Source organism: Vanellus vanellus (assembly GCF_965231255.1).
Source record: "Vanellus vanellus genome assembly, chromosome: 12".
Lineage (NCBI taxonomy): Eukaryota > Metazoa > Chordata > Aves > Charadriiformes > Charadriidae > Vanellus > Vanellus vanellus.
Window position 1 is genome coordinate 6,964,350 of NC_138917.1, and position 14,394 is coordinate 6,978,743.

Below are 14,394 nucleotides of genomic sequence, written 5' to 3' on the forward strand. Positions count from 1 at the left end.
TTCAAGGAGGCTAGCTTTTTTCTGTGTGTGTGCACGCATATGTGTACATATGTAGTATGTATCTTGTGGGCCCCCAATCTATATAAAGGTACTTAAATGGAGATCTTATTTTTTGCCCTTAGACATCATAGAGAAAACTCTTATGTGGGTACAATAAAATATATTGGCAGTAAACTAGCCGGTTGAGAGAGAAGTAAATCACATATCTGGTCTCTCTGTTCCTTATTTGATTTTGTATAGCATAATACCACTTCTAAAAGTTTTTTTTTTTTTTCTACTGTATTATTATTATCTAAAGGAATCTTGGGCACAAGATCTCAGTAAAGTCCGAGAACGAATGACAAAATTTATTGATGACACTATGAGAGAAACTGCTGAACCCTTCCTCTTTGTTGATGAGGTAAGATAATGATACTTTCAAATAGTTCCTCGTGGACTTCTTTTCTTTCACTGCTAGTTGCTAGTTTGTTAATTGGATGGCAGATCCCCATGGCTTCTCTTGCTACATTGCTAGGTTTCTTTTAGTCATGTATGGTAAAAACATTTAAAGTCAGTCTCTCTCTTTGTATTGTAGTTCCTCACTTACCTTTTTGCAAAAGAAAACAGCATTTGGGATGAGAAATATGATTCAATAGATGTGCAGGACATGAACAATCCCTTGTCCCACTACTGGATTTCTTCCTCTCATAACACGTAAGTCACTAAAACTCCATTGTCTATCCCTGTTCAAACAGACCTAGCATGTGTTAGAAGAAAGTAATACTTTGTGCCAGAATTATACTGCATGGATGTGTGAAACCTTTCTAAAGTGTGATGTAAATGTGGAAAATGCAGTTTGTGGGACTCCTTTTTCCCCTTCTCTTAAGATCCTAGAGGGTTTGACATATAACCAAGCTCAGCTGCCAGAAAAGCCAAACCCTGAATCCTGTTGCAAAAAGAAAAAGTCTTAGGTTGAAACAGTTCCAGCCTCTCTGCTTTCAGAAATTAAAGTTATTGAGGGAACTTCATTTTTTTCAAAGCACCAACAGCCTCATTGAGTCAGCATTAATTGTACCTGAACATAAGAATGCCATAAGGACCCTACTTGTACTGTGGGAAAATTCCATACTCTTTGGGTGATCTGAAGGGCAGTGGATTTGTTGCCTTGGGAAAGGAGGTAGTGATGTGCACTATTGATAGATACTCTGACGGTTTACAGTGTCACAAAGTGGAAAAGATTTGGTCCTGAGCAGGAAAGGAATATGGAGACCTTAAATTAGCACATCTGATGATCAGGACTTCAGCTATTCGTGGTTTTTGCCTGGATGACAAGGATTAGAGTAGATAGAGGTGCTTGAGACAGAGGAGGAGTGCAGTTTGGTATTGATACTCTTTATTATTTTGAGTTTATTTTACAGCCAGACCTTTGAAGGCCCAGAGACTGTATTTTTGTTGTTACTGTTTTGGGAATTTTATGCTTAGTAAGTTAGCTGCTGATTTCTCTATTTTGTGTCTAAGGTATCCAGCCCTTTTGCTTGACAATCTGTGGTATGCAAGCTCTTTAGCCCAAGTACAAACCTATTGGTGGTGATGAGTTTGAACTGTCTTCAGATGAAAGTGATTTGCTCATCTAGTATTGTGATGAAAAAAACCAGTGTGTAAAGAGAGGGAGGAGAGATGAACAAATAAAATATTGCAGGGAATGAAATAAAGTGCACATAGATATATCTTATAGGTATATTTTGAAGTATAGGGTGTGGTATTGCTCTAAATACCCTCCATGCCCCTCCAACATGATTATGCCTCAGCATGATGAGGTTTAGGTATGTTTCAAAGCTCATGATTTGCTCTCCAGAAACATGTCAGTTACAGGTGGCTGATGTTTAGATTGAGCCTTTAATCTCCTATAATTTGATCCGTTCAAAAATCTGATAGCATTGTGTTCAGCAGAGTCCAGTTCTTCCATTGCAAGTAAAAAAATAAAATAAAATCAACATACATTCTCCATGACAGAAGAAAAAATGTCACCCAGTGAGCGAGTGGGAGATGGTTGAAATTGACTGTTTGTCTTTCACAATTTCTTTACTCCTTAGATATCTGACAGGAGACCAACTTCGAAGTGAATCCTCCACAGAAGCTTACATCAGGTGCCTTAGAATGGGATGTCGATGTATTGAGTGTGAGTAAAGAGTTTCTGGAGTGGTTTGTAACATGCTTTCCATATAAATAGAGTTTCCCCTGTTTACCAAGAAAGAAAAAAAAAAAAGAACCGAAATCAAGAACTAGTTTGTTTTGTGAGGTTGAAGTTAGTCATATAAAAAACACTGATTCCCTAAATTGTTTTTCTTATCCCTCAATATTGCCCTGTTCATTTACTCTGATTCTTGTTCCCCTGGAATTTTAAGGTGGTCTTTCTAAAACTCATCTCACTGTACACCAAAAAGTCAATCTTGGATCTACTATATGAAAGCATAGGATTTAAACTGAAATTACTTCTGTGGCGTAGATAGATAGTTTATTTGCCTTCATTGTAATACACAAAGCCTAAGGTACAGAGATTGTTGTAATTTGGTGCCATTTGTCATCCGGTCTAGCTTGCTTGTGAGTTGATGTCTTTGTGCATTTGTTCTCCGCTAACTGTGTATGTGTCTTCATCACTGTGCTTGTGTACCTTATTGAAAAGTTTGAATTTATTTTCATGTTATTTTACCAGTTACTTCATAAAACTAGTTGCTACTGCCCGTTCAATTTGGCTGATGAAAAATGTATCTCAAATTAGGGTTTCAGGGTTAAAATCAGAAAAATAGATAAGCTGTCAGCTTGCCACCTATTGGAGTGTATTTATTCCTGGAAAATGATTGTAAACTAGTAGACTGAAAATATAGCTGCCTGAATTCCTTATTTCCAGATTCCCACATGATAATGATTTGGGAAAATTTTACATTGTATTTTATTTGTATTGCTCTTAGTTAAGTGAACTTAATTTCCTCTGTGAGAGATATAACTTAATTTAATAGAATATTTTATTAAAACACTGAAGTCTATGACTCAATGTGTGTGACACTGAAGGTTTGAATGTATTCTTTATATAAAAGTTACTTAAGTAACTCTTGGTCTCTTCCTTTTTCCACTGCTTGTCTTTCCTAGTGGATTGCTGGGATGGTCCTGATGGGAAACCCATCATTTACCATGGATGGACACGGACAACGAAGATCAAGTTTGATGACGTAGTACAGGCAATCAAAGATCATGCCTTTGTTGCTTCTGAGTAAGCTTTGATTTATTTTCCTTAAGCCTGTTTTCATATGCTTAGACCTTCCTGAACTTCTTTTCTCTGTAATCTAGACATAATAATGACACTGTAGTAGTTTTATTGATGTTCTAGTAGTCTTAATTATTGCTGAATGTAGGTCTTTAATAGATTCAGTTTTGAGGAAAAGTCCCATTACGTAACTCTGTTTTCAGTATTGGGGCTGAAGCACATGATATCCAAGGGATAAACAAACTAAGTTTGTTTAGCTTCGAGAAGAGATTAATGAAGGAGTCTGGTTGCTGACTTCCACTACCTAGTGGATGATTAATAGAGAAGATGGAGCCAGACTCTTCTCAGAGTGCATGTGAAGGAAAACGGAGACAATTTTGAGGAGAGGAAAAACAAATTTTCACATAATGGTGCTTTAGCACTGAAACTGTGCCAAAGAGCTTGTAAGGAATCTTTGTCCTTGCAGATACTCAGACCTTGGCTGGACAAAGCTCTGAGCGACCTGATCAAACCTAGGAATTGGGCCTTCCCAAAGAAGGATTTTGGACTAGATGGCCTCCAGAAGTCCCTTCTGACCTTAATGTTTCTCTGATTGCACATCTGTTATTATCTGTTGTGTGTCTATCTCTATTCCTTTTGTCTTCTTGTTGGCTTTAAATATGTTCTTTGATCTTTAGGGTGACAGAAGGCCCTGTTTTCCCTGCCTTACCAGTTATAGTAAAAAGAAATTGTCTACATTCACCTTTGTTTTCTCCCTCAAAGATACCCAGTCATTCTGTCAATTGAAGAGCACTGTAGTGTGGAGCAGCAGCGACACATGGCCAAAGTGTTCAAGGAGGTATTTGGGGATCAGCTTTTAATGAAGCCTGTTGAAGCCAGTGCAGATCAGCTACCATCACCAACCCAGCTGAAAGAAAAAATCATCATCAAGGTGGGCATGCTTTGTGTGCTGGTGGATAAAATATGAAAATGAGAGGAGGAGCCAGAAATACTACTTCTGGCTTCACAGCTTAGCTGTTAGTCTCTGTTGAGAGACAAGAAACCCCATGCCTGAAGTGTGTACTAGTAACATTTTGCAGTATTGTACAGGGTTCTGTAAAACTACATGTTAAAGTGCTTGCTATTGGTTTTCTTTGCAATAAGTGTTGCTAGTTCAAGTGCCAGATCGAATGTCAGCTCTTTCCTAAAGGTCTTCCAGCTCCTGAAATGTCGCTGCTAAATTTCAGCAAGGGTTCACTGCTGCAAATGCTCGTCATAGACTTCTTACACAATGTGGCCTGCTTAAAAATGATAGAAGTATGTTCTTGTATAGGAAGTTAGATTAGTGTTGTTATTTTTTTTTTTTTTTCTCTAAAGAACGCCTCTCATTCAAGTGAAACCCAAAGCACTTGCAGGCTGCATACTTAAGTTGTCAAGATTGCTTGCAAACTGCAAAAATTGATGGGTGTTTACTAACTCATGTGATCTACATATGCAATTTAGTAAGCCACTTGTGAAACGTGATGGTGCTGCTATTAGAAGACAGTCACTGTTAGTGTGTCTTACTTTCTGGGCAATACAGATGCTTTACTCAGTACTGTTGTGCAACAACATGAGGCAGATAGCTGAAAGAAGACTTCTCGGATTGAAACTGCAGTAGAGCTTTTTGAAAGGCAAAATTAGGTGGAGAATCTAAGGGCTGCTCGTGATCTCTTTGGTAAAATAATAATTACTTTTGTCCATGCTTCAGTTTTCCAGCTCTTGTAACAGTACTGCATCCTATGTATTAAACTTATGAACAGAAGAAATAAGGGTAGATAGATATAAGCACACAGCTCTTGAATGTAAGACTGGAAATAATAGCACCCTACTATAAGGTGCAAAAGTTCTGTGCTTAAGTTTTTGGGTTTCTTTTCCCTCCAAATGTGTTACCTTGCAGAGCATAAAGGGGAGTTGCATAGGCATGTGAATAATAACATGACAGATCTGATTTAAAGGAAATTACAAACTTCTATGAGTCTGCAGGAGAGAACATCCATATCACCCTGTCCTGGCTTAAAAGAGCATGAAAGAGTCTTTAAATACATCAGCACCTGCCAGTGAGCTAGTTGTGTTATTTGGCATCTGTTTGGAAAATGTTGTCAGTAAACAGTCAGAGGCAACTCCTACTTAGGGGCCTGTGGGATTTTTCAGATAAGCCTGTCAAATTGAAATCTACCTACAGTAGACTATGCAGAACTGAATGTAGTTCAAAACTACTAGATATGAGATGATTAATCACCCGTAGCCCCTTGAGCCACTGTTTTTTGTGGGTACTCTCAAGAAAGTAGAACTTACCCCTTGTCTTGTAAAAGATTTCCCTTTTGCTCATATTTCTTGTAGAAGAGTGAATTCACCATTCCTTTTAATTCCTTATCTTTTTTTTGTTTGTTTTGTTTTTGTTTCTTATGTCCTGCTCTCTGCAGAAGGATTCTTGTTTTATCCTTATTTCTTGGTATGTGTCACTTCATGTTTTCTGTCCTCTAAAGATGGTCAGCTCTTATCAAACTAGTTATTCCTTTATTGCTTGAATGGTGCCTCTACTACATTTTTAACCTTTATTATGAGATTTGCATTTTAAAGAAAAAAATTCGGTCCTGTTGCATAAAGCCTTGTGGAACAGGTGTTGTTATGGTAAAGACAGAAGGTGGCTGTGCAATGGAGGGCAATACTTCCAGTAATACGGAGTATGCTGAAATATTATGACCAATTTTATATATGATTCTATGTGAATGTATGAATGTGTGGGTTTTTGTTGTTGTTTTTAAGCACAAAAAACTGGGGCCAAAAGGAGACATTGATGTGAATTTGGAAGACAAGAAAGAAGAAAAAAAGCAACAAGGAGAACTTTACATGTGGGACACAATAGAACAGGTATTATTTATGTGACATTTACTACAGTTTGTTACTAGGTTGTGTAATACTGGAAATTTACATGAATTTTCTCAGTATTTGTGTAAGTAATATTGCCAGTTGAACAGATGTGAAGGAGGGGAAGGTTATTTTGTTTATTATTACACCTTGTTTTGAAATTGTGGTTAGTGAGTTTCCCTCTCTCTTGTTAATGGTTTTAATATCTCTCAACTTTTAGAAATGGACTCGGCACTACTGTGCTATTGCTGATGAAAAGCTTTCATTCAGCGATGATATAGAACAGAATGCTGATGAAGATTCGTCAAAGGTGATGGCTACGTTTTGTTGTTTAAGCATGTTCTTTTTATTCTCTCCAATTATTTCAGTGTCTACAGATGTGTAATTTTTATGCCAATGTTGAAATTGTAGAGGATCCATGTCAGATAACAAATGTATCTGGAGATAAAATATTTTAAAAATGGTCTTTGCCAAGGTACTCTAGTTAACCATATTTTTAATAAAGTAACTTTTTCCCTTGGCTAAGTGAGGAGTTGCAAAGAGGAGTAAAAAGACAATGAAATAGAATTTTGGTACTTAAATGCCAATGCTGATGAGTGCACTGACAATCAAAGTCTTTATATGCCTTTGGCTAGGTATTATTGTTATTCTCAAACTAGATAGTATGATGAACTAAGGCTTATTTTGTTAGTAATACAACATATCTCTTACATAGTGCATGTTGTTCATTTCACATTTGCAGGGCGTTTCCCACAGGCGAGCATGTATTACTTGGCTGTCGTGCATGGTAAAGCAGAAACATGAGGCTCAGTAAGGGTTGCAATAGCAGTGATGTTCAGCATGATTTCTTGTTTGGACTTTTCGGGTCTCCATGCACACTCTTTTGTTGCTAACATGTATGTGCATGGTTCAGAGATCTATCTGCTTATGCAGAATATTTTGCCCATTTGCCTAGACGTTAATGTCAGTAAAACGATTAATGTGTAGGGAAGAAAACAGATGAATCCTGGAAAAAGCTGATTAGAAACTCTGTGAATTAGCAGGAGGGTGTTTTGCCTTGAAAATATAAATCGGTGTTTGCATTGCTGCATTCTTTCACTTTCTGTTGATTAAATATTTGAATAAGGCTGAAGTTGATCCCTACTCCAAAGAAATGGCTTGACTGGGAAGGAGAGTCAAGGGTGACTATAAAGGTGATTGGCTCTTTTGTGGAAGGCGAGTTCAGGACTAGGAAGAGCTGAAATCCTGAAATAGTAGATTGTTATATCAATAACAAGTATTTTGTTTCAAAATCATAAGATTAGAAATGTGCTATAAAAATTCTTATTTTCTGGTCTAGGAGGTGAAACGTACTGAACTGCACTTAAAAGAGAAATGGTTCCATGGGAAAATGAAAGAGGGGAGAACAACTGCTGAGAAACTGCTCCAGGAATATTGTGCTGAAATGGGTGGCAAGGATGGGACATTCCTGGTTAGGGAAAGTGGGGCTTTCCCTAATGATTGCACCTTGTCGTTCTGGTATGGTGACTGTCTTAAAAAAATTTATCTGGGTTTTGTTTGTTTTATGGCATTGCACAAAAAAGTGTGTGTTTTTCAAGTATGCACTTATAGCTTGGGAGGAAATAGGAATAAGGAGTTGCTATAATGACTAGAATGTTATTAATGAGATTGTGAAAGTCTACTTTCTAAATAAAACTTTGGTGTAGCATAGTATATTTTGGCAGAGCAGACTCTATTTGAAGTGTTATAGTTGTCAAGACAGGACTGACTGGTTTGATCTCCCCCCCCCTTTCCTAGTGCTGTGGCAGGATATAGAATTTGTTACCTCCTCAATGAGTGGTCAAAATCTGATCTCTTAGTTTTGGGATAAATTACTGGTTTCCACACTGGAAAGGTAATCTCATGGGTTTACCTTTATTAGCAGAGATTGGCCTTTTCAATGAAAGGATCCTCTATAGGGAAAATAATAAAGAATTTTGAGGGGTTGTTTGGTTTTGGTAGTTTAGTTTTTTTTTTTTTCTTCTGCTTAGGACATTATAAGAAATAGTGTATCAGATGGATTTCTGACCCGGAGAGCTGTCAGAGCAAATTTTTCAGGGAGTATGTGTATGCTAGATTTTAAACCATTGTGGGTTGAAAATTACTATTACTAGTCGGGATTTTTGCTGCTTCTCTTACTTTGATTGCATTATGAGATGGTACAGATTTCTTGCCTCTTTGCAAGCTAACTAAGTAGCTGACCAGGAACGGGTGAGGAAATGCTTTAAAAGGAGAAAAACTGTTATAAAACCTTTCTTATCCTTGTGCATCTCTTCATTTCTTCAGGAGGTCAGGTAGAGTGCAGCACTGCCGGATCCGTTCTTCAAGTGATGGGGACACTGTGAAATACTACCTGACGGACCACCTCACTTTTGATAGCATTTACGATCTCATTCAACACTACAAGGAGGCCCACTTGCGATGTGCTGAATTTGAGCTGCGTCTGACTGATGCTGTGCCTAATCCCAGCCCTCATGAGACTAAAGAGTATGTACAGGAGAAGGCGAGCACCAGGGTTGTTATGTCGGTGTCCTTTGCATTGTTTTAGGCGGGCTTGGATTTTTGCATAGACAATTCCCTGGATTCAGCAGCATGCCCGAGCATTGCTTGTCCATGGATGTCATGGGAATAGGCTTCCCAGGAAGATTCTGAGTAAGATCACTGACTTTGTGAGAACCTGGTACAACAGAGAGAGTCATTGGGAAAGCAATTTACTAGCAGCGACTAGGAAAATCAGTGAGAACTGTAATGCTGTGGAAGTGTGCCAATTCTTTCTTTCTCTGCTCAGTGTTTTACAACACCCAGTGGGCTGGATTAGATATTTAGTAGTAGGCTGTGGTCTGTCGACTAAGTGGTCATGGTCTGTGCCATCTGGAAGCTCTATTACTGGGGCAGTGAGCCCAAACAGTTTTTTCCTAATCCCACCATCTACCTCACCCCTGTCAGAGTTGGTTAGGCTGACTTTGCCCCGTGCCGATGGGAAGTAGTATAGCTTGGTGTTTATTTCCAGCTGGTATTTGCCTGATGTAGATCCTGGGCAGAGCTTGCTCTTGTTTGCTGGCAGAACACTGCAGTCGCTGCCCTTTGTTCTGTTTTCTTTGCAGAGGGAAAAAGTAAATCTCCTTTGCATGTGACATATTGATCTGTGACTAAAACTTCTTGTTCTGCCCTGACACCCCCCCACCCCTACCCCCACCCGCCCTGGGGTCTGGGATTCACTGACTACCTATAGATGACACTGGAAGCCAGTGAGAGGGGAGGGTAGAGTTTAAGGGTTAGGCTTTCCTGCCTTTCTGTATAAGGTGGCAACGTACTGCCATTATAAGTGGCCACAGCTTCACTGGAGGCACATTAAATCCAAGATAGGTCCATCCATACAGTGACAGATAAAATCGAGTTCTGAATAAAATAATTCAAATGCCTGGTGTTTTTCTTTTGTCTGTGTTTGGGTTTTTCCTTAAATCTGCTACATCAAAACTGAATAAACTACTGAAAACTGAATGGCAGACTAAAAGCAGGATCTGTTGCCTTTGTTTCAGGAAGAAATGCAGATTTATGTTTTATTGTGTCAAGACAGACAAGGTGTTCTGATATATTCTTGATGCTTTCATCCAAAATAAGCTGCTGTGTTACAATGTTTTGTAATAAGCTGCTGTCATAGGTGGTGAGATGGTGAAAATCTAATGCATAATTTTTCTTGTAATGTTTGAAACTATTGTTAATAACGCTGCCTGTTACTGGTACAGAATGACATTTAACAAGCTTTGCAATCCTTTGTCCATTTTGATTTTTTGACTGTTGTAGTTGGTACTATAGCAACTTGAGTCGAGGAGAGGCAGAAGACATGCTGATGAGAATTCCTCGAGATGGAGCCTTTCTGATTAGAAAGAGAGATGAGCCTGATTCATTTGCCATGACTTTCAGGTAAGAAAAGACAGATATGACTACATTACCTAGTAGCCCAACAATGTTCTGTTTTTTCTTATTTAAAAAAATACTGTGGTCTTTTTAGACTCATGAAATTGTTGCTTTCAAGCTTTGAATAATTAGCATGGTTGATTTGTGCAGCTGGTCTATGTATGAGAATGTGTACAAGAGTTAATTTGTGACTGGAATAAATCTTTATGCTTTTATAAAGAGTGCTGGTGCACCAACTGTCCCTTTCTTCCCATACATAACTATGCATGGCCCTTCTTCACTTCCTTGACGCTCTTTACTACAGGGTGTTATTTTGAAGTTTTCTTTGGTGCTGGTTGAGCAGGGATTTCTAGGTCCTTATCCCCTGCAAATCCTGCCCTCTCATATAACTGACAAAAATGAAATGTCAAAATGAGATAGTCAGCTTTTCTTGTCAGGGAAAATATTTTCAAAACTGTGGTTCTTGCAACAACATTAATAAAATACATAGTATTGTGGTGTTCTCTGTTGTGCCTTCAAATCAAATTGTTATTCTTTGAAAATGTGTATTTCTGCAACATATAAAATTGCTTTAGAAAAACAAATACTTGTTTTCCTCTTATTTACATGCCTTACTGTGTACTGATGATGTCCAGAATTCCCCAGTCCCCTTTGTGCTTTGGTTTTAAGCTTTCTGCTGTTACCAAGGTGGATATTGAAGTAACTTGAGCTGCAGCATCTCAATAAAACCATTTCACAGTGGGGAAAACAAGAAGTACCAAAATGGCAGAAACTTCAAAAGGATGCAGGGGTCTTCTGTGGGTGCGATGTGGTTGTCAGTGGATGGTTTTACTGTTATCAGTGCAAGCACAAACCTTGTGTTCAAGCACAAGAGGGTTCTTCTTTTGAAATTGATTCCCGTAGTTATCAAAATGAGTATAGGGAAGAGACAGCTACTTGTTTTGAGGGGAGTGTCTCTATCGCTTAGGGACAGCACCAGATCATCAGCAGCAGATTCCAGAGGGACTCTCAGTCTGGTTGAACACGTTTGGGTTAGTATGAAGATGACAGAATATCTATCTGTAGAGGAAAAAAATAGGGAGATTTAATCTATGCAAAACCATGGATTTATCCCAAGGCCCTGTACATTGTAGAAAAGTGAGAATGTCTTTTTGTGAATTTATCAGGCAACTGGATAAAAGAGGGTTTGGAAGAGGGAGAAATTATTTTACGTGATTAAGATGTACAAAGCAGTTTTGGTCCAGTTTGCAGCACTGATGCTCTCACTGCAAGTACCAGTACTTTTTACAGCACCTGCACTTGTTTCACAGAGCGGAGGGGAAGGTGAAGCACTTCCGAATTCAGCAAGAAGGTCGCCATTTTGTGCTTGGAACCTCAGCCTATTTTGAGAGTTTAGTGGAGCTGGTAACGTATTATGAGAAGCATCCGCTGTACAGGAAAATGAAATTGCGTTACCCGGTGACTGAGGAGCTGCTGGAGCGCTACAGCACGGTAAGTGGTGGTCTCTATATGAGTACCAGTTGCTGTCATGGATGGAGTCCCAGATCTACACCTGGTGATGCTGGGTTTGGTTCTGGCTGTGGTAGGTGACCGTTGGGGGAGGTTAAGCAGGCAGTTTTCTTACCTGTGAAGTTGAGATGGTTATACTGACTTCTCTCACAAAGGTTTTGAGATATGTGAAGGAAAGAGGGAGCTTCATCTTTGATTACACTGTTAGAGAGCAGTGTAGAGGAAAGGGACCTGGGGGTCCTGGTGGACAGCAGGATGACCATGAGCCAGCACTGTGCCCTTGTGGCCAAGAAGGCCAATGGCATCCTGGGCTGTATTAGAAGGGGGGTGGTTAGCAGATCGAGAGAGGTCCTCCTTCCCCTCTACTCTGCCCTGGTGAGACCGCATCTGGAATATTGTGTCCAGTTCTGGGCCCCTCAGTTCAAGAAGGACAGAGAGCTGCTGGAGAGAGTCCAGCGTAGGGCAACTAAGATGATTAAGGGAGTGGAGCATCTCCCTTATGAGGAAAGACTGAGGGAGCTGGGTCTCTTTAGTTTGGAGAAGAGGAGACTGAGGGGTGATCTTATTAGCGTTTATAAATATATAAAGGGGGAATGTCATGAGGATGGAGCCAGGCTCTTCTCAGTGGCGACCAGTGATAGGACAAGGGGTAATGGATTCAAGCTGGAACACAAGAGGTTCCACTTAAATTTGAGAAGAAACTTCTTCTCAGTGAGGGTGACAGAGCACTGGAACAGGCTGCCCAGGGAGGTTGTGGAGTCTCCTTCTCTGGAGACATTCAAAACTCGCCTGGACACCTTCCTGTGCAATCTCGTCTAGGTGTTCCTGCTCCGACAGGGGGATTGGACTAGATGATCTTTTGAGGTCCCTTCCAATCCCTAGCATACTGTGATACTTTGATACTGTGATACAGGTCAACTCCTGCCTTCCTCATGTTTTGATTAGAAAAGATGCTCTGTGAAGTGGGGGATCGTTGCTCTGCTAAAATGAGTTTTTGATAATAGCCTTGCCTGCAGTTGGCCCTGTCTTCTATTGCTGGAGTAGGCAGATATCTTAAAATGATGATGCAGATGCCAATTGTTAAGCATTTCAGAAAAAATGGGAACATGAGGAGAGAATAAAGTGAAAAATATGACTGTGTATATTGTTTTAGAATTTTTATGTAGTAGTGAAACCAGTACTGGATCTGAAGTACTGTAACACAGAAATCATAAGTGTAGGTATTGTCTTCCCTGGTTGCACATAAAAGCGTACTCACAATCTCAAAGCTATTTGACTGATTATACCTTTGTGCGGTATTGCTGTTTCATTGTGTTTTACTGTTCATTAAACTGAGGCATAGACAGGTTAAATTACAAACTCGTGTTCAGCTATAGAAATGAGCATAACATAGGTGTCTAGCTTCCCTTCTCTTCTGTTTGCCTATGTATTGTCAGAAAGGTGGTTTCAACAATGAATGTTCTATTAACATTACGTACTTCCAGAATTTTTGATTCCTGTAACTTCATTATTTTCTTTCATTCTTCCTGTTTTTAGGAAAAAGATATAAACTCCCTCTATGATGTCAAGATGTATGTGGAACCCAGTGAAATCACCCCTACAGTGGTATGCTTAAAGAGGGATATTCATACATACAGTAGACTTCTGAAAATTATGAGACTTGTTTGTTGATTTCCTGTTAGCAGTAATGAAAAAGATAATTGAAAGCATTAGGCAGCTTGATTTATGGGGAACTGGACAGCAGAAATTTAAAGGGTGTGACATTTTTTCTAGCATCTCTTTAAAATTTGTACCCACATGTTTTCTTGTATGCAAATCCTGTATTGATTCATCCATACTGGGAATTTGGGCATTTTTTACTTTTGAGTCTGTGGAGTCGATTTGATTTGGCATGCATGCTTATGCGGGTATGCACCCAAATTAAATAACCTATGAGAAGATTCAATTTGAGAAGGTCAAATCTTCATGGAAAGAAATTACAACACGTAAACCCCAGGAGAGTATGTGTGTGTTTGAGCACTGTTACTTGTCTGTGCAAAAAATTATCGCAGTTCCAAGAGCAAACATGGCCTGCATGCACAAATAGGTGCAGGGTTTATTTATGTGCTTTCTATATAAAAATAGTGTCTTTGGTTTATTAATGAGTTATTGAAGTTTATAGTCTTTTAAGATATTTATAATGTTTTAAAAACAAGTGGCACAGCAAACATCTACTTATCTCCAGTTCTTGTTAGGGCTTGCCTACTTGTAAATTCTCATAGAAGTTCACCTGCTTGTAAATTTTGTGGCTGTAATTCTTTTTAGTGTTTTTGGCCAATGAATTTGCATTGCTGCTGAAGAATTTGTGTAGTATTAAATTGAAGATAAAGAAATGCTTTTCCTGCTGAAACTGGGAGTCTTCCTAAAGTAAATGTGACCAGCAGGATAGCTAATGTGGTTTTGAAGTGGAAGCTTTGTAGGCATCTAAGCCTACAAACTCCAACTGCGTATGGATAAATGTAACAAAGATAGAGGACTGATATTTCACATTTTCACATTGTGGTTTTCATTCTCCCCCCCCCCCCCCCCCCCCCCCCCCCCCCGTAATTATGTTGCAGCACCCATGAAAGAAATACTATTTTAATACTATTTTTTTTTTTCTTTTTTCTAAGCTGATACTTGAATGATAGCAGTTAAGTAGCATTACTTGCTTCTACCAATAGATGTCACTCTGGAACTTTAGTATTATGTTTTCTAAGCTTCATAACATAAAAAGGGATCCAATCCCCCTCCTTTTATTTATTTATTTTTTTTAAAGA

The 14,394-nt window shown here is 39.0% G+C and overlaps 1 protein-coding gene across 1 annotated transcript in view; it reads left to right on the forward strand.

The window, feature by feature from the left end:
• Nucleotides 1–14,394, forward strand: part of PLCG2 (phospholipase C gamma 2) — a 67,732-nt gene that overhangs the window by 35,668 nt on the left and 17,670 nt on the right. Inside the window, exons 10-21 of the mRNA XM_082489273.1 lie at nt 299–400; nt 575–693; nt 2,073–2,158; nt 3,127–3,247; nt 4,004–4,172; nt 6,029–6,133; nt 6,351–6,440; nt 7,470–7,648; nt 8,456–8,656; nt 9,974–10,093; nt 11,398–11,578; nt 13,133–13,201. Coding sequence (XP_082345399.1) covers nt 299–400; nt 575–693; nt 2,073–2,158; nt 3,127–3,247; nt 4,004–4,172; nt 6,029–6,133; nt 6,351–6,440; nt 7,470–7,648; nt 8,456–8,656; nt 9,974–10,093; nt 11,398–11,578; nt 13,133–13,201 — 1,542 coding nt within the window. The remainder of the gene's footprint in view (nt 1–298; nt 401–574; nt 694–2,072; nt 2,159–3,126; nt 3,248–4,003; nt 4,173–6,028; nt 6,134–6,350; nt 6,441–7,469; nt 7,649–8,455; nt 8,657–9,973; nt 10,094–11,397; nt 11,579–13,132; nt 13,202–14,394) is intronic.